The 20394-nt window shown below is 51.1% G+C and overlaps 1 protein-coding gene across 8 annotated transcripts in view; it reads left to right on the top strand.

Moving 5' to 3' along the window:
• The window catches only part of LOC123326875 (BTG3 associated nuclear protein), an 83788-nt gene that overhangs the window by 15370 nt on the left and 48024 nt on the right, over positions 1–20394 (top strand). For 4 of the 8 annotated variants that reach the window (XM_044922029.1, XM_044922030.1, XM_044922031.1 and 1 more), the window contains exons 4-5: positions 9061–9177; positions 10820–10995. In XM_044922029.1, coding sequence (XP_044777964.1) covers positions 9061–9177; positions 10820–10995 — 293 coding nt within the window. The remainder of the gene's footprint in view (positions 1–9060; positions 9178–10819; positions 10996–20394) is intronic. The other 4 variants (XM_044922033.1, XM_044922034.1, XM_044922035.1 and 1 more) reach the window with 1 other exon arrangement.

The following is a 20394-nucleotide window of genomic DNA, read 5'->3' on the forward strand; positions in this document are numbered from 1 at the left end:
GCATTCCCAGCTCATGCACTCTTCTGATTTAGGGGTTAGCGTGCATTCAGAGGGCTTTGTTCTCTTGGGGGGGGGGGTGCAGGGTTAGAACCCGACCCCTCCAGAGCCTGTCTGCTCCAGAATCTTCTCTCTTAAGCAGCTAGTGGTTGAAGCTTGTTGCATTAAATTATCCCCATTTCTCTGTGGCACTTGGTTATTTTGGGGGAGTTGGTTTTATACTGTGTTTTGCTCATCTCATTAGATATTGTAGATAATTTTCTTTTTTTGGAAATAAAATTTTAGTGCTAATTTATTCTTATCCCTGAGAGTGTTTTTTTGGATCCTGGTTTTTATGACTCTAGCCTATAGGGAATACAACTGAGCCCTGTAAAACAAAATTTCAGTGAGGGTTTCATTTGAATGCTTGGTGTATTTGTTGGGGGCATGAGCCGCTGCGATAAAGAATTCTCTGACCCTGTGGGTTGACATTCGCAGGCTGGTGCATTCTGTTTCTAAAAACATGGCCTCTCTCCTGTTTACATCCCAGCCTGAGCACTTGTCCAGGGCTCTGTTTGCTTCCAAGAGGACCTGGGATTGGAGCCTGGCTGCGTCGTGGCTCCCAGGGCACCCTGTGCGGAGAAGGCAGGGGTTCATGGTGGACACTAGCCCCCTCTGTCTTGGACTGGAGGACCTCGGGTTGTTTGGTTTTACTGTGTAACGAAGGGTTGTTCCCCTGCTACCAGCCCCCCCCGCCCCTTTGTGCTCTCACTGAAGTCTGAGATTGGTGAGCAGTGCGCTGCACTCGGTGTATTTCATGATGCCGCAGGTTCCTGTGTGCTCTTCAGGAGGACAGCCGTGAAAGCTGCTGGAGAATGGACGTGTTCAGGGAACGCATGTCTGTGGGGTTTCAGAAGCATCTGCAAATGTGTTTTCTTACAAGGAGAAAGTGGAATTATTTGAGATTTTTGCTAGCTCTCTTTCATTAATTGAGATTTTTTTCTTTAGAAAATTTGTATTATATCAGATTTACCCAATTGTACTTTATGAAGTTACTTTGAATTTGCAAAAGGATCAGCTGTCAGCAGAATAGGGTGCAGTGAGACTTCACTGTGGGTGGGACTGAGGCAGAAATGTTTCCAGATATTTTTCAAATGTTTTGGCAGGACTGCTCCTCCCCCAGCCACAAAACAGAGAGCTGGGCATCACTGTGTGAATAGAAGCCCTGCCTGGGCTGCCTGCCTCATGCAGGGAGGGACTGTAAATGAGCCAGTGTTGTGTGAAGTTGTGGGCTTGCTTCACCCTTGACGGCAAGGTCCCTGCCGTCAGGCTCGGCTTGGTACAGATGACAGACTGGGAACACTCTGGCAGGGCGGGGTGGGGGTGGGGTGGGCGTTTCTTCGATGCCCAGAGCAGGGCTCTCATCACTGAGCACTTAGGACTTCTTTGGGGAAGCAATGTTCAGACGAGTTTCCTTTGGTCTTTTTAAGTTACTTAAACTTGTCTTTGGAAGGTTCATTTCTCCTAGGATGGTCATGTTCTTAGCACCTGCCCACGTAAGGGGAGGTTTTAGCACAGACCATGGTTGTGGCCTTTCTTCTCTGTCTTGCAGTGGTTTGAGGACAGGTATCTGCATCACCCCAGCCATGGTTGTTGGTTCAGCGAACATCCATAGGCCTGTCACTGTTGATGATTAATGAGACTTGCTGGCAGTTGGCTTCTTATTTCCTGGGTGAACGTTAGTGTGGCGTGAATGCAGTTGGTGCTGGTGGATGTTCTCCTTGGTCCCTAGGATCTGGAAACAAGGAAGGACCACCCACGCTGCTCATATAAACCTGGCCTTCCGGGGGCGCCCCATTCTGCAAGGGAGCTTAAGAGGTGTTCTCCTGGGGTAACCCCAGTGCACTGAAATTCTTGGGGTGGGTTGGAGGTCCGCTCCCCACCCCACCATTTCTGTGGCAGATGGGCTAGCTGATGGCAGCGCGTCCCCTCTGAGCTCGCAATAGCTGCAAACCTGAATCAGCGTGCTGTTTCCGTTGGATGGAGCTGGGCTCCAAACATGAAACTCTCTTGCCATCCTTGTTGAGGGGGTTCTCTTTGTTAGGACACAGCCTGAGTTTTGTGTGTCTCCGTGTGCACGTGTCCATTCAGGATCCAGTTATATGCCCCTGAAATCTGTATGAGGCTTGAGCTAATTCAGAGTTAGAGTTTCTGTCAAGTTCTCTAAGCTGATGCAAATCTGACATCAAGCTCTTCTGGATAACTGTTGAAAACTCTGGGTCCAGCTGACTTGATGTAATTTTGTCTTCTCTTTGCCCGAGGTCTGCATGTGTTTCTCGCTGGGCTGTCTGCACGCCACATGCCGAGCTCCTCTCCGGTGTTGGCCTGCCTTTTTCCAGGCGCCCCTGCCCCTCCTCCTCCCGGTGTCCCCACCTGCATCCACCATGGTGTGGGTCCTCAAGCTCTCTGGCCCAAACCAGCTTCTCTGTTTTCCTTTTGTAATAAAAAGCGGAAAACACCAACTTGTGAAAAATAATTTAAATCCTACATTTTTCGAGAAGACTTTTTTTAGGTCTTGTATTTTTGTGGTTTGTTAATTTTTTTGCATAGATTTCGACAGAGCCCCTTGGCATACATTCAAATGATAGTCCTGTTTTATGTGACTGAGGAGCAAAGGGGACAGAAATGTAAATGTTTTAAATTCTGGTACAGGTAATTCTAACACGGTCACAAAGCAATTTCCTGAAACTGAAGAGACCTTGAAGGCCACTTTTTAAGTATGGCTTGGAAGATGTTTGCGTGATACCTCTGAAAGCTGAAAAGTGAAGATGTTTTGTTTTAAATCCATCAAAATAAAACAATTAAAACACCCAACACTGAACGGATAAGTGGTAGCCGTAATTGGCATTGGATCATTTCTGGTCTTGACTCACAAGAGGCTAAGAGCATGAAAGGCACTTGGTTTTGAATACGGGCTCTGTCACCCGTGAGTGGGGAGACCCAGGGCACGTTCTTACCCTTTCCAAGCACCAGTCTCCTCGGGACAAGGGGAATGAAGTAGTACATGAGGATTACTGTCCGTGAGGTCATGCATATAAGCACGTGGTGTTCTTTGATCCTCAACAGCCCTGTGAGGTTGAAAAGATTAATCATAGTAAGGCTTCTTGTTCACCGAGGGTCTAACATCAGCCACGCCTCGTGGCTTGTGCTGGGCTCCTCACCCCACAGAATTACAGGTCACCCTTAGTGGATGACAGCACCCTGGGCTGTCGTTTGGGTGTCATCTTGTTAGATTTGTGTTCTGGCTCTTGATTCTTGGTCTGTTTTCTTTGAGCGTGTGGACCAGCAGCTTGAGACCAAGGAATCTAGAGGCAAGAGCCAGAGGACTGACCTCAGTCATGAGGCTTATTGTTGAATTCATGCATGTGTTGGACACGCAGGCTTGTGTACTGGGCATTCACCTGGGTAGTAAATGCACAAAGAGATCCTGTGCAAGGGATTGCCATGTTAACAGGCTAAGCTGCAGTCAGTGAGCCATGGACTAGATGAGTGCTGTGGGGAGACAGCGAACGGGGCAGACCTGTGCCTCTCACACAGGGTTGAGTGTGTGTGTGATTTTGTTGTTGTTGTTGGAAAGCAGGGGCACCCGGCAGAATTCCTGGGAAAATGGTTAAAAAAAACAAAACCCTTGGGCTCTCTGGGGGTGGTCCTAGATTCCCCAGGGAATTCTGATGTTGAAAAAGTAGTGGGTTGTGAACTATTGCTTCGTTGGTTTTGGTTAGGATGTCATTGGAGGGCTCTGGGCTCCAGTCTCACTTGGCCCCTATGGCCTTGGGCAGGTGACTTTATCAGCCAGTCTCCATGGGGAAGGCACTGTGGTGCCCCCTCACGCTTCAAGGAGTGAGGGTGTCCTTCCACATGGGGCCCTGGGGGTGGTGCTGCCTACTGTGACTGCCCCTGGGGTAGTCGCCGGGGGCCTTGCACTCAGTCACTGTCCACAGGCGCGAGTGGCCCTTTTGCCCCCTGGTCACAGGTCACTGGGCCACTTCACAGGGTATCTTTTATTTCTGAATGATACCATTTTGAGGTAAGCGTATCCAACTTGGGTAATTAGCATAATCTTAGAATTGAAACAGGACAGTCTGTGAGCCCAGTTTTTCCCCTTTTCCTTAATTTTTTTTTTTTTTAAGATTTTATTTATTTAGGGGCACCTGGGTGGCTCAGTTGGTCAAAGTGTCTGCCTTTGGCTCGGGTCATGATCTCAGGGTCCTGGGATGGAGTCCTATGTTGGGCTCCCTGCTCAGCAGGAAGTTTGCTTCCCTCTCTCTCATCCCTGCTTGTGTGCTCTCTCACTATCTCTGTCTCTCTCTCAAACAAATAAAATCTTTTATTTATTTATTTTTTAAGATTTTATTTATTTATTTATTCATGAGAGAGAGAGAGAGAGAGGTAGAGGGAGAAGCAGGAGAAAAGACGTTTAGCCGACTGAGCCGCCCAGGCGCCCCAGTATTTTGGTTTTTATTTAATAGGAACTTAAAAAGCAAAGCGACAGACATAGAGGTAAGGGTACAGAAACTGATTTAAGGTTGCTAAAGAATTAATCGAGCACATAACTTTTAGAAAACAAAATGAGGGAGGGAGAGAGAAATTGATGAGTGGAACATAACAGAGAGCCTAGCAATAGGCCTGCTGAGCTTTGACAGGGGTGCAAAGACCAGTCAGAGGGGGAAGGACATCCTTTTAACACAGGGAGCCAGGGCACCGGGACATCTGCAGGCAGAATGAGAGGACGGAGCCTGGGGTCATGTCATCCCTGGAAGAGAAATTAATTTCCTGTGGAGGACAGATTTCAGTGTAAAGCCGTGAGACCTGCAGATGAAGCTGTAGGAGAAAATCTTTGAGACCTAAGGCCTGGCTCAGACCTCTTAGACTCGATACCGAAAGCAGCGCCTGTGAAAATAGTGATGAGTTGGACATGACGAAAATGATGAACTTAGGCTCCTCGAGAAACCCGTGGGGACGATGGAGGGACAGGCTGCAGGCGGGTGGGGAGGCTCGCACAGCGTACGCCCGACTGTGACGGAGAGTGCGCTCACCTGCAGAAAAGCAGCCCCGCTAGCAAGTGGGTAGGAAACACAAATAGAGATGTTGCCCAAGGGGAGATATGGATGGCGAATGAGCACAAGATCATTAGTCATCAGGGTAAGGCAAGTCCAGACCACGGCGAGGGCCACTCCACGTCGGTCAGAATGGCGACATAGAAACAGCACCACCACCGGGCGCTGGTGAGGATGTGGAGAAACTGCACCTCTCCTGTGCTGCTGGTGGGGATGGAGAATGGGGCAGCCGCTCTGGAAGAGTCTGGCAGGAGTGTGTAAGGCTACACATGGACGTACCATATGGCCCAGCAGTCCCGTTCTTGGGCATTTAGCCCAGAGAAATGAAAACATATGTTCACAAGCTCCACATGAATGTCCGTGGCAGCGTTGTTTGTAATTACCCACACCTGCGAGTCCCCCTGTGCCGTGGGAATGTCCTCAGCAGTGACCCAGAGGGGACTGACCTCGGGGATTCCGCCGAGCCCAGAAAGCCAGTCTCCAAGGTCATCACGTCTCTAACGTTGCCCAAGTGTAAGAACCATATTGGTGGAGAGCAGGTTAGCGGTTGCTGGGGGACAGGGATGAGCTGGGAGGGTGGCCATGTCTGAAGGGGCAGCACGAGGCTGCTCCTCAGCAGTGGTGGCGCGGGGACATGGGTTTGCGCATGGGGTTGATCCGCCCGGCCCCCCCCCCCGACCCCCCCGACAGCAGTGCATGCGGAGCCCGTGAAATCCGAGTAAGGACTGTCGTCTCATTCACGGAAGTGTTCCGCTTTCCATACTATACCGCAGGCTTTATAGGATGTCACCACCGGGGACATGGGACTGTGTATAGTACTTTTATTACTTCTGTAATTGTCTGAAAGCAGAACCAGTAGTGTGTGTGCGTGAGAGAGAACGAGGGGGGGAGGAGGCACGGCAGAGCGAGCGAGGGACAGTAGACCCTCTAAGGATTTGTACTGGAGCTGGCTCACACAGTTGTGGGGGCAGCCAAGCACATTGAAGTCTAGGGCAGGTCGGCAGGAGGAGGCGGAGATCAGGATCAGCTAGCAGGAGCCCCCTGGCATGTCCAAGACCAGGAAGAAAACCTCCACCCCTCACCTGATCAGGCCAGGCCCACCCAGGATAATCTCCCTTTTGGTTAACTTAAGGTCCGCCAGTTAGGACTTTTAATCACATCTGCAGAATCGCTTCATAGCACATGTAGATCAGTGTGATTGAATAACTGGAGAGTGTAATTCAGCCTAGGCAAGACACTTATATTATTGTGGCAATTTTCCCATATTAACCCTAGACCATTTCAATCTTATTAGTGTGATATAGATGTTCCTTACTTTTTGAAAAATGAAATAGTCTCTTATACAGTTTGAGGTTGATATAAATGCATTGCATTAGTCGAAAGGGTGTGGTTTCTGGCATATTAGAACGTTGATTCATCGCTTTCTCGGGTGTTTGCTTTATAATCTGAATACCATTGTCTGTACAAGCACCCACGAATGAGCTTTCCACGGTTGAATTTCATCTTATTCCTCTGCTTTTTGAAAGTTCCCTGAAGTTTGCCGTGTCCACCGGCTGTGACCTGCTTCTGTGTAACAGGAACAGAGAGAGAAACTGAAGCTGAAAAATGTATTTCCTGTAGCCATGAGGCCCCAAGCATTAAAAAGGGTGTTTTGGATTCAGTTCTCGTGACAGTTATTAGTACACAGTTGAACAAAACAGCATATGTGTGTTACTCCTGTAACTAATTCTTAATAATCCAGTCTTAAGAATGCATTCTTGAGATGGATGGGGCTTTAGTTTTGGTTAATTCTTGAATCCGCAGATGATTATGAATTAGCACTTAAAGTGAGACAAGGTTCAGCCTTGGTCCTACTTCCAGTGGTAGTTTTTAAAGTTGTAAGTGCTGAGAAACTGGGTTCACATAAATAACTACGTGGGAGGAGAGGTGCCTCTCAGCTCCTCAGGTTGTGTCTAAGGTCTTTGTAAGCTCTCGTCAATGATGGTTTTTGATGATCTCTGGGCTGAAAAGGTACCGAGTTGGTCTGTCAGTTTTGTTGGAAGCAGCACCAGTAAGCTGGTAGCGCCCTGGGGTGTTTCGGTGAGCAGCAGAGGCATGGGCTTTCTCGCATGCAGCCTGCTGTCTCCGAGGGGCCCCGTGCTCTCCTGGGGGGCTTCCGTCCCGGATGGACGGCGCCTGTCTCTGTAGTTGCAGGGACAGCTCGTTTTATTTTAAGGTGGGAAAAGGCTTTGTGAGAGGGAGTAAACACATTGACCAGGGTGCTCTCTCAAAGTGAAACCTTTTTAGGAAAGAGTACATTCTGCGAGGTGAGGATTTGGACATGGCGTTGCGGAGAGCTGTCCGCGTCCAGGGACCTCCTGGACGCCATGGGGGACCCCGAGGGCTACTCATTTACCTTGAAGCTGGTTGCTGCAGAACATTATTTCCTTGCCCTTAACAAGAACTGTTAGGGGGAAAAGGTCTATTTAGTCAAACAGCTTTGCCAGATGGTGCCTGAATAAATTTTAATCTGTTCCCTTCAGGACTTCTGAGAACCTTTCATATGCTGCCGCCCATGGTGGATTCCCACTCGGGAACTGTTGTTAGCCCCCGAGTCGTCCTAGTTAGTTGCTCATGGAAGGAGAGGGCTGGAGAGGCACGTGTGTGGGATCCTGCGGGAGAGCAGGGCTCCACGGAATATGCTTCAGGGAAAGAGCAAGTGCATAGGAACCATTAATCTCCTGTTCTGGATGCGAGAGAAGCTGAAATCTTGAAAGCCTGCGTGTGCCCATGGTCCCAAGTCGAGGGTCACGACCTGGGTTCCTATGACGCCTGCCCTAGGGGTAGGCTGTGAGGATTTGCCGGCTTACTTTAGGTGTCAACAAAGAACAAGTAGAATCACTGAAAAAAATAATGCTTTTGAATGAAATGCCGTTGATTATGCTTTTATTTTGGAAAAACGCCTCGTGGTCCTGTGAGTTCCTTGGGCACGTAACGGCGCTGTTTGTGCCCCTGATTTTGGGAGGGGGCCTTTTACAGTGGTGACACCGGGCTACATCTTCCTCCGTCTTTTGGTGACGTGAAGTCTTCTCACATGAAAGCACTGTCCCGCTCCTCCCTACCCGCCCCCCCGAGTTGTGAAACTCAAGAATGACCTCTTTGTGGGCAGTTCTACCGTGCATTTCCGGTGCTCCGCTGCCACCTCCTGCAAAGCGTGCACAGACTTGCCGGGACCACGGCACCAGCGGCCAGACGCTGAGTGACCGCGCAGTCTGGGAGCACGTGCCCTGACATAAGCTGTCGGCTGCTGCTTGTTGAAGCACACGGGCTGCCTCTCGGAGGGTCCCCTGTCGGAGGGTCCCCAGGCAGGGTGCCACCTGCCCAGGGCGGGTAGGGGCTCTGTCTGTTGTATGATCCTTTGCCTTCAAAGCGAAGAGCCGAGGCCCTTTCTTGTGGTTCCTGCACTCCCCTGGTAGAAGCCGCAGGTGGTACGCGTTGTGTGGTTTTGCCCCTTTCCTTCCAGAGCCAACCTTGTGGAATGCTGTTGACAAGTACGGTGCTTATGAAAGCCTCGATTTGCCATGTAGGAATTCTTTGGGATGGAATGAGTACAAATATGAAGCTGTGTTTCATGCAGACATAGGACTTCAGAAACCTTACTAACTGCGTAACACCCCATGACCTCTCGCTCCTTTCTGGGTAAAGGTGTAAACATTCCTACCTCAACTCAGCTGAGAATACCAGCAGTGAGGAAAGGTAAACTCTCTCCTAAAAAGAAAAAAAGAAAGAAACAAAAACACCTCCGGTTTATTCTTTGCCCAGTGTAAACTGTCAATTAACTTTACACGTGACTTCTGCTTGGGGCCACCTCCCCTTCCTTAGTGCGGGTCATGGGGAGCGGACTGTATTAAATTACTCTTATGTACTCTTAAAATGAATGTTGTTGTTTTAAGGTCTTCTTTTTCTTTGTGATTCTTTTGTTCCCTAGCGTCGTCCCCCAGACTACAGTAATACTCAACAATGATCGGCAGAACGCCATTGTAGCCAAGATGGACGACCCCTTGAGCAGCAGGGCACCGGATTCCCTGGAAAATATCATTAGCAAGTCAGTAGCCACAACACCAACCCCACCTTTCACTACCACTGCCACCGTGATGAGTCCCCTCGAGGACCAGTCAACGTTGCCCGCAGTTGTTTGTGGTAGGGGAGGGCCGAGCGGCGCTGCAGGCCCGCGTCCCGACGTGCTAACTGGAGAAGGTGACACGTCAAGGGGAGAGGCACTTGGAACTTCCGGTGCCCACGTGCTTTAGGGGGAGACAGCTGGAGCTTGTCACAGTAGCCACTGGGGCTCGTGTCCTCCTCCCTGACCACCCCATACTCACGTCTGTCTGTCTCTGTAGCAGCATGTCAAGTCAACAGACAGGCGTTTTTAACTTTGCTGAGTGATGAGGGCATTTCAAGGTGGTGGTGTTTTTCTCCCACCTTTTTCTTTGGAGACACGGTAAATGTAACCTTGGTCAGAAATAGGAGAGCATAAAGGCAGCGTGTGATGGTGAGGTCCGCTGCAGGCGGCCCTGCCCGGCGGTCTGGGCTCAGCTTTTCCTGGGAACGTGCGGGAGCGGGCTCTCTGGCCTCTTGTTTCCTTCAGTGTGTCCACAGAGTAGTTCTGTTTTGCCTTTTCTCTGAGTCCTTTCTGCAGAGCGTTCCTCCCCCAGCTGTGTCCTGTCTCCTTTATTGTCCTAGCCCGGTCTTGAGGGGGCCCGCTGTGCCTCGCGCACGGCCTGCTGCGTCAGGTGTGGGGGGAGAGGCTGTCTGAGGAGATCTGGCCCGTGGAGGCGAGGCAGGGCTCGGCTGGAGGTCAGTGTCAGACTCTGAGCATTCAGGAGCGAGGTCAGCTTGGGCAGGCTGCTGTGGAATCAAGTTCAGAAGGTGGAGCCCCCTCCCCGCGGCACGGCCGGGGTTGGAAGCGCGTTTTGTCTCTGTAAACAGGGAAAGTGCGTTTCTTCCCCTTTCCCCATGCCTACCAGGCCCTGTGAAGGGATGTTGAGAGGGCCGTGGAAGTCCCAGGTAGCATGTCTCCAGGTAATACACACAGATGTTTTGAGCCCTTTTTGGAGCTGGTGGCTTGTGTGTTGTTTCTCTGGCAGGGTCTTACTGCTCCACGTCAGGATCCCTTAGAGTGGTGAGAACATCCCCCAGGAAATTCTTGGCTGGCTTTTTAGACCCACTTCAGTGTTTTTTGTCGGCGGGAAGAGTTAGGAGTGATAACTGCCATTGACAAAGCTGACTCGCTTCCAGAAGGTCTAACAGTGTGGACTGGATGGGATCAGTGGGAGTCTCCAGGCTCGCTTCCCACTTCCTCTTAATCCGGTCTTTCCTGTGACATAGCCTCGGAAGTTACTCAAATGTCCACAAGTTTGCAGGATCACCTCTGTGATCAGAGAGCTGCGTTCTAGGCCTTGAGTCCCAGTGGGTTGTGATTTTACTTCTTTTGCGATATAAACATGTTTGTAAATTTCTCAATTTCATACGGTTTCTTTCAACCCCAGACTTTCGGGCTGTTCAGTTGCTGTCAATCTTAGTAGAGAGAGCTGTGTGGGCAGCCTTGTGAGCTGCCGCTCCGGGCACAGTTAGCTTCTCTGATAAATGAAGGAGAGAGAAGAACATGGCAGTGCCTCAGCGCTAGTCTCTGCGTGTCCGTCGTGGTGCTCTCACAACATTGGCTGGTGTTTTTGTCTCCCGCTCAGCGCGGTGCCCGGGCGACGGCAGAACACCATTGTGGTGAAGGTGCCGGGTCAAGAGGACAGCCACAACGAGGACGGGGAGAGCGGGTCCGAGGCCAGCGACTCCGTTTCCAACTGTGGACAGTCAGGAAGTCAGAACATTGGCAACAACGTCACCCTCATCACCCTCAACTCGGAAGGTGCGCCTGCAAAGCTTCTTTCCTTTGCCTGAATGGCAGTAGGTACCGTTTTGTGTTTTGTCTTGTTTTTCTACTTCTTAGGAAAGCGAGACGGTCCCCGCCTTCTGATGGTTCAACTTCATGGTTTGTCAACTTCCGCAGTGGTGCCTAAGTGATCCATGCTCGGTCGAAACGTGCTTCGAATTTTGAATTTGGATCTCGTCCCGGGGCTGGTGGTGTGCAGTCTGATCCTCACGATGGGGGGCAGGGCTCCCAGCAGCCGCCACCCCAACCACCTAGCTGCAGCCCCCGCACAGCCGTCCTGTTTGTCGCTTTCAGCGCAGGATTCAGTACGTTCCGTGAGCTGTCTCACACGGTGTTTCTTGTGTGAGGTGATTTTGCCCAACTGTAGGCTAACGTGGATGTTCTGAGCACGTCTAGGGTGGGCCGGGCTCATGTGAGATGCTTGGTAGGTTAGGGGTATTAAATGAATTTTTGACTGAACATTTTTCAAGCTATGATAGGTTTCTTGGGACATAACCCCATCCTAAGTTGAGGAAGATCTGCAGATGTTTACTGTTTTTATTTTTATTTTATTTTTTAAAGACTTTTTTTTTTCCCCAAGGTTTTATTTATTTATTTGACAGAGAGAGACGCAGCGAGAGAGGGAACACAAGCAGGGGGAGTGGGAGAGGGAGAAGCAGGCTTCCCGCAGAGCAGGGAGCCCGATGTCAGGGCTCGATCCCAGGACCCTGAGACCATGACCTGAGCCAAAGGCAGACGCTTAATGACTGAGCCACCCAGGCACCCCCATTTACTGTTTTTAAAAAGTGATAGAAGAAAGTGAGAACAACATGGCATTTCATGTCCAGAGATCTCTGTCAATCCTGCAGGCTTTTTCTGTGTGAACGTAGGCACTGTGTGATTTCCGGAGCTTTCCTCCCCTGCGGCACGGGGACCTTCCACGTCCATGCACGTCAGTCATATTCCGGAGGCCTTCTGACGACAGACTGTTGTGCTCTCATAGCCGGTAGCCGGTCACCGCCTTCGGCCAGGGGTGTCTCCACGTCTCTGCCAAGGGCCAGACGTAGGTGCTCAGGGGGGATTGTTTCGCCTCCCCCGAGAGGCAGAGGGAGCCGCTTGGCCGTGCTTGGACGTGAGGCTGTTTCACCCATACCTGGCTTCCCGTCCCCCTGCGTCTCCTGCCAGGGTCTGATGTCTGCTCTCAACTGGCCCTGCTCCACACAGCCGGCCTCACGTGCCTGGCACCTTTGTCCTGCCTTTACGGGCCAACTTAGGCTTCCCACGTGGCTTTCTACAGCGTCGGGAGGAGGGGGGACAGAGGTGTTCAGTGCTGTGGTACTGACTTCGAAAGCCTGGGTTTCGTTTTCTAGTAAACTTCTAAGGTTTTCTGGTTTTGGGTCTGAGTTGTTGATTTTTACTAAAAGAGCTGTTTAGATTCCTAAAGACAATGATGTAGATTTACTGAGCAAAGATTTTCCTGTTAGACCAGTTACCATATCTGAAACATGGAAAACAGTGTTTTTCTCAAAGTTTTGCTCACGTCTGACATAATTTGCTAGAATGGGGACAGCAGAGCAGGAGCGGGGAGAGAAACAGAGCTTAGGCACAGCCTTTCTTTAAAACTGAGATCTAATTTAAATACCCTAAGGTTGACCATTGTAAAGCATACCGTTCAGTGGTGTTCAGTATGTTCGCACAGTTGTGTAGACGTCATCTGGTCTGATTCTAGAACATTCTGTCACCCTGGAAAGAAGCCCCACCAGAGTCACTGCCCATTGTCCCTGGGAACCACTGATCCACTTTCCGTCTCTGGAATGACCTGTTGCAGGCACTTCCCGCATGGGGGGGCGTGGAGAGAGTGCCAGCCCTTCACCCCTTCCATCGCCGGGTCCTGCTCCATCGTGTGGATGGACCATGTTCCTCTGTTGGTGGACACTTGGGGTGCTTCCAGTTTCTCACTGTGATGATCGTGCCTGTCCAGGGGTTGGTGAGAACCTGTGTTTTCGTTCCTCTTGGTAGGCACCCGGGAGTGGAATCGCTTCATTTTTTTACACATTAAATTTGAGGACGAGAGGGATGCCCCAGTCCCAGCTATTGGGTATTTAACGTCCATGGTAGAGATGGTGCTTGCAGCGATTGCAGAGAACTGATTGCTCTGTCTGTCCCCGTGGATTCTGGGTCGATATCCAGCGGGTCTGGCCAGCCACTTAAGGCCTGATGTTTGTTTGGTTTAAACTGCACCCACTGAGGAGCTCAGTACTGGATGATTCTGGGAGTTTCTCGGGTTATCTTAAAAACAAAATGTTTCATCTTTTTAAGTGTCTTTGATGTGATTAATGTGAAAAATATTTCATTTGGGGAAACTGCAGAATGCTGCTAAATGAACACAGAAAAAGAGATCAAACTTCGAGCTTATAATATCTGGGAGAAAAAATACAGATTTTCTTTTTATCTGAGTTTGAGTTCTTGACGAGCCGACACACTTTGTGGGAAGCATTACTCTCTAGGGGATTGTGTCCGTTGGACATGACTGATGGACAGTACCTGTTGTTAGGATTGGGACAAATGTGCAGAACGTGGGTGGCTTAGGTCATGGTCCCGGGGTCCTGGGATTGAGCCCCACGTCGGGCTCCCTGCTCAGTGGGTAGCCTGCGTCTCCCTCTCCCTCTGCCCCTGCTCATGTGCTCTCTCTCTCTCTCTCTCTCAAATAAATAAATAAAACCTTAAAAAAAAGGATTGGGGCAAACTAGAGAAATTTTTCTGTTACTGAATTTTACTTTACTTTGAAGAAGAGATCATAATTGAGGACCATCCTGCTTGACCGTTGCATTAGGAGAAAGCATGCTGTGATGGATGTGTGCTTTCTGCTGACTCTGCCCCGGGAGGGGCTCCCCCAGCAGTCTGACTTCTGACCGTGGTTGGCGCCCGAGGGCACGGAGGCGGATGGGGTCCTCCTGAAGTGGCTGCCACGTATGGACGTGCTGGGGAGAAAGCTCACCATCAGTGTGTCTGTATCAGGTTTACCATCGACCTGTAGCGGCGTCTCGTGTTAAAACCTTCTCTGAGATGGGTGAGCACCTTCCCTGCCATGGCCTCCCCATGACGGGCTCAGCTGGAGAGACTGTCTGGTCAGCTAGTTCATATTAGAGAGGCTCTGTTAACATGCAGACCTCTACAGGGCTGTGGGCTCGGCGTTGCGTGGAGTTGCTGAGTTCCTGATAACGGCCCAGAGCTGTGAGGAGACAGATTGCTCTTAGAAAAGTATTTAAGTGTCTGCAGTTTTAAAAACCACAGGTTTCAAAGTGGTATTTCTTAAGAATTCCAAATGGTTTGCATGAATTGATGTGTTGGTGTATATCAGTTTGGAGTCCCATTATTTACTGCAAGGCACCATATCTTTATTTTTTAATTTTTTTCAAGAGAGAGCAAGTGGGCACGTGGTGGGGGGAGGGGAGGGGCAGAGGGAGAGAGAATCTCAAGCACACTCCCCGCTGAGCAGGGAGCCCGATGCAGGGCTCCATCCCAGGACCCTGGGATCACGACCTGAGCTGAAGGCAGACGCTTCACTGACTGGGCCACCCAGGCGTCCCTAACATAAATTCTTCATGTTGTCATATCATTAAAAAGCATTTTATTGGTGATCATAAATGGGCTCCTGAAAAGAGTGGGGTTACAGACAGGTTAGTGCCCAGTAAAAACCAAGTTGATGAAGACAGGCTGATGGAAGAACATGACAGGTCAGGGGAGACGGTCTGCGAGGCGATGCCGGGTATGGGGTTCTGGAAGGGGCAGCGTGTGACACGGATGACGGACACCCTGTCTGTGCCCCGTGCTTCCCAAGGAGGATGTCCTTGGCCTCTTGCTGTAGTCACGGTTGAGGTCGTGATGACTCGCGCTAAGGAGGGCGGCCCGGCCTGAGTCAGTGGCCTTGCCCCCGGTCGGTGGTGGGCTCACGTGGTTTCTGTGGGATGTGCTTAGAGTTGCGGGGAAAAGACTTGGCTCCAGTACCAGAGACCGTTTGTTTTTTCCCTTTTCCTTATGATCCTATATGTAACTCAACCCTCTTGAATTGCCCTTTTAAAAACCCCAAATTATCAATCTGTTCATAGCTTACAGGTGTCACCTCACTCCCAAATGAGCATGGTTGTTTGGGCTGCGGGTACACAGCTAACTGTGTCTAATCCCAGAAAGGTGGGCCATCTCGTTTTTTAAGTCGGGCTGGGGGTCGAGTGTTGTCCACACTCATTTCAGGCGACACGCGTGAGTAAGGGGCACAGTCAGAATGTACCAGGTTGTAAGAGTCCTGTGTGATCCGGGGCCGGGGGTGGCCAGCCTGGCAGGGCCTGTTTTGGAAAGTTGTGGTCAGCTCGTTCCAAGGGCTGCCCTCCGTGAGCACAGTCAGAGCCCCTCGTTCCCCTGGCCCATGGGCCCCCGTGTCCTTGCCGCCCCCTCTCCGCGGGCCATGGAGAAGAAGTTCACAACTTCTTCCTGGCCTTATCCTTTGACTCGAGAAGCTAATGATGTTTGCTCCCGGAATGGTCTGGTTTAGGAGGGGGACGCAGGGAGCTGGATGCCCCGCAGAGTGAGGGCCAGAGGAGAGGCATGAGCACTGGGCTCCTGGAGCCTCTGGAGGGGGTGGTTGGCACTCAGGTTATAAAAGTCTCTGGGTGATGTCGGAGCTGGGCAGCGCAGTGCAGCGATGGGCCCGGACACGGATCTAATGCCATTTTGGAAGAAACTCCATGTATTCCTGCTGATCACCCACATTTCCTAAGGTAACTTCTGTGACTGTGACCAGGCCCCAGAGCCTCTGAAAGCAAGAGTGGACAGCATGGTCCTGGAGCTTCAGAGCCCAGGGTGCACCAAATGCCCAGAGGCTTCCTGGCAGCTTTTTCTGCTTGGTCCTTTTTAAGGCTTCAGCTCGGGTGCCGTGCCGGGGTGTGTGTTGGGACACGTGGGGGCACGGCCCCGTCTGTGGCATCAGCCCTGAGGGCACAGGCTGCTGCCCAGGGTCTCACAGAGCCCACGTCAGGGCGTTGCCTGTGCTAGGCTTTCATCTGGAGGCTCTGGGGACGGGCCTGCTGCTGAGCTTGGATAGCAGAGAAACGTAGAAGCAGAAGAATGTGCACCCAAGTTAAACTGCAGCCCCCACCGCTGTCAGACGTGCAGAAGGGTAGGGGGTGACTGGGGCAGGATGGGATCGTGGGGTCCAGACACCGTGAGACTGTAGTGTCTGTCTCCCACCTCTCACGGGGAACTTGGGCTCATGGCCGACACACAGACTGCTTCAGGGATGCTCGAGTAGAATCTTTTTTTCACTTTAAGAAAGGTTTGAGTGTCTGGGGTAAAAATTTTTATAATAGAATTGTTGACTTCCCACTCAACAACAAAAAAACCCCCCAAAATCGTCCATTCCATAAAAGCATTTTGAAAGAAAATGGTAGAATGTACCATTTCTAAATTGAAATCTCTGTAATTTGTAGTTTGTGGAATGTCAATTTCACAGATTTGAAATTCTCCAATTCGGTTTCACATGATCATAGAACCCCTGGTTTTGCAGGAAGGATGACCTGTTGGGGCCGCCTGGCACCCACTGCCGTCCTCTGTGCGTGTGGCTGTTTGCACTGTTTGGGGCCTGCTGTGGCTATCCCTTCTCCTTAGATCTTTCGGGCCCCTCTTCTCACGCCAAGTGTTCATTAAATATCCACTGACTCGTGGTGGGGATGAAGATTCTTTTGAGACATCTGTATGTGCTGTTCATAGAAGTTTAGCAGATGGCCACAGCTGACAAGTTGTGACAAGTGTTGCTTTCTTTTTTTGTCAGAATAGGCTCCAGGATCCTGGAGTATCCTGGCACACGATTCTTTTACAGGACAGATAATTCTAGGTAGCACAACGATCAACTGTTCCATATATAGGGGCGCCTGGGGGGCTCTATCAGTGAAGCGTCTGCCTTCGGCTCAGGTCACGGTCCCAGGGTCCTGGGATCAAGCCCCGCGTCGGGCTCCCTGCTCAGCGGGGAGCCTGCTTCTCCCTCTGCCTCTGCTGCTCCGCCTGCTTGTGCGCGTGCACGCGCTCTCTCTCTCTCTCTCTCTAATAAATAAATAAAATCTTTAAAAAAAAACGGTTCCATGTGTTATACACAGAATTCTTTTTTTTTTTAAGATTTTATTTATTTAAGAGAGAGAGAGTGCACGCGTGTGTGGGCATACACAGACACATGCGGGGGGTGGGGGGCAGGGGAAGGGGCAGAGGCAGAGGGAGAAAGAAACTCAAGCAGATTCTTTGCTGAGCGTGGAGCCCGATGCGGGGCTCGATCTCACAACCCTGAGATCATGACCTGAGCCAAAACCGAGTTGGATGCTCGACCGACTGAGCCACCCAGGCACTCCTACACACAGAATTCCTATTCCTTGCTTCAGGTGGAAGAAATTCATTATCTGCGGGTGTAGTCAGTCCTTGTCCTGGGCCTAGAGACACTGAGTCACGATGCACATGTAAGGTAATGCGGCCTGAAGGCTGCTAGGGGCTGGCCCACGTTTGCCCGCTCTGTGAATTCTGTAGGGATTTACCCTGCAATACCATTCCTGTTGGGAGCCATTTCTTCCATTTTATGCAGTATATTGCTTTTGAAATTGATCAACAGTTTGGGCAGCTTTTACAGAAGCCAGATGAAAGTTAATTTTTGGTATAGTTGGAAAATACAGCCCGACACTGGTCATGCCCGTGAATCTGTTCTCTGAAGACTTGCCCGGAGATGGCGGAAGCCGCCCTCGAACGAGCTTGACTGTGAAGTTTGCTGTGTTGTGGACCTGGCACCGTGTTCCGAGTCTTTGAACCAGCCTAGAGCCCTAGTGGGTCAGAGAGTGTTGGCTTCTTTCGGTTTGTTCCCTGCCACCTCTCACGACTGTGGAGAGCTGAGTACGTGGAATGTCAGCACCAGCCAGCAGAGACACGCTGTGATGGGCGGCGCAGTGGCTGTGTGAGGCCCCTGGGAGCAGAGTGGGACCCACACGCCTGTCTGAGCAGCACGTTCCAGGGAGCCCTTCCCTCCCTCGGAGCTACGGACACGGGATGCCGTGGCTGAGACATTTCTGGTGGCTGGTGGGTAGGACCCCACGGGCAAAGCCTTGTCATCTTTGGAAAGAGGCGAGATGGTGAGTTAGGCTTGGTTGGAGCGACACGGCATCTGGAGTGGCTGCCAACCTGCTAGACTGTCCCCCTTGCCACTCCGAGGTCACGCACAGGTATGTGCGGCAGCGGCGAGAGTCGTGACGCCCCTGGACGGAGCGGCTGAGCAGGGAGCCCCCGAGCTGCAGTTCGGCCTGTGAAGTCGTGGCGCATGGTTGGTGCTGAGTCCGTGCTGTCTGGGAAGAGAGGTTTGCGCGAGCCTGGGCCCCGGGCCTGCCGCTGTCCGAGGGATTGCGCGTTGTGGTCTCGGGCACATTTGCCTCCGTGTGCGCCAGCGAGTGCTGAGGGGGCGTAGGACGCCGGTGACCCTTCTCTGTTTACCGTCGCCTGCCTGCCGCTGCCGTCTTGCTGCTCTCCCCTGCTCCTATCATCTTCCCGGCGCTGAAATAGACCCTCAGAACGGGTAGTTGTACGAAAGGGTTTCCAGGGTAAGAAAACTCAAGTTACTGCTGAAGGGCCTTTCTTAAGGTTTTCAGAAGTGCTAGTTAATTTCACTGAAGGTTTAAATAATTGGAATAGAAGGTAAGTTTATTTTTCTTACAATCTGGTAGTTTTTAAATAAGGCCAGTAGAGTCTTTCTGTTGTGTCAGATGCCCAAACTGACCAAGCTATTTTAGTAAAATAAATACATGCTTTCTGAATGGTCAAAAGGTGAATTTCTCAAATATTTATGTGAGAAGGTGTTTCAACTTGTTTCCCACTTAAAAGACATGATTCATTGTCGCTGGTGAGAAGCTGGAGGCCAGCCTGGGTTCTTGCTCCCAGGTTGGAAGTGAGTTAGGGCTGAGTCCGTCCAAGGGGAGCAGGCCTGAACCGGCAGGTCAGCCCCACGAGCCCGTGCGGGACGGGCGCCTGAGTGTCTCTGGCGGTCCTGTCCTCTTGCCTCGTGGAGCCACTGCCCATCCGTCTCCCGCCAGACCACAGATGGCGATGGCGGAAGCCCTGGTCCCCTCTCCCGCTGGGACGGGTCCCCCACTTCCACGGCAAGGATTTTTCATCTCTTTGTTGGTCACCGTTACTCAGGCTGTGGTTCTTGTCCTTGCTTGACTTCTTGCTCTGGAGATGGGCGCGCACCTGTCACTCACAGGGCATCTAGGGACGAATCAGTTGTAAACAGGTCAGAAAATGCCTTGTAAAATTTTGAAGTGCTTCATTGGAGTAAAATTTCTGGATAATTTCCCACATTACCAGAGAAATTTAAACCATTACTTTCAAGAGTGATAAGGAGATGGAGGCTAAGGAAAGTTAATTTTTAGACTAGTGTACTTTTTGGGGGGAGCAGCATCTCCTGAAATAATACTATAGGAGTTTGAACTGATGGGCGCCTGGGTGGCTCAGTTGGTTAAGCGACTGCCTTCGGCTCAGGTCATGATCCTGGAGTCCCGGGATCGAGTCCCGCATCGGGCTCCCTGCTTGGCGAGGAGCCTGCTTCTCCCTCTGACCCTCCTCCCTCTCATGTGCTCTCTCTCTCATTCTCTCTCTCTCAAATAAATAAATAAAATCTTTAAAAAGAAAAAAAAGAGGAGTTTGAACTGCCATCTTTCATCCTCCAGAAGATTCTGGTAACATTTCCAGAAGCCCGTGTGCTTGGCACGGGGGACAGGCTCTTTTTGTCTATAGGCCGGCGTCAGCACGGAGCAGGGCCCTAGTTGGACGTGGAAGCCAGCTTGCTTGGTTGGCGTGGTGAGGGGATGGCCCAGCAGCATCCACGGACGCTGTTTCCCGTTTCCCCTGCTCCTGTTGGGGCGTCGTCAGCGGAGGGAGGACACCGTCTTGGCTCACATAGTGCCTTCCGTGTTCTGCAGCACCTAGGCAGAGACCCGTCTTACTGATGATTATTTTTGACGTGAAGACAGTGAGGTTTAACGGTCACTTGTCAGTTTGTTCACTGACACTTTGCCTTCACATAGATGAAATCACTTTATCCTTCCTGGGGAATCAGGTTGCAAGCACTTGCATTTGCACATTTGGCTTCTGCGTCCACATGAATGGAATGTCTCAGTGTCCGTTTGCTGGAGTTTCCTTTGTTCCTGGAACTGTGAGGCTCTCCAGTGGGTGACGTTCGGGAGAATGGCCTTTTCCCTTGTGTGTCACTGTGTCAGCTCCAGGGGCAGAGTACGGGGTTTGACAAGGTGAGGTGCTCCTGGCAGAGGCATGTGGCTGTCAGAAGCCCCCATGCTGAAGGCTCTGGTTCGTGGGGCAGTG

Source organism: Neomonachus schauinslandi, chromosome 16 (assembly GCF_002201575.2).
Source record: "Neomonachus schauinslandi chromosome 16, ASM220157v2, whole genome shotgun sequence".
NCBI classification, from domain to species: Eukaryota; Metazoa; Chordata; class Mammalia; order Carnivora; family Phocidae; genus Neomonachus; species Neomonachus schauinslandi.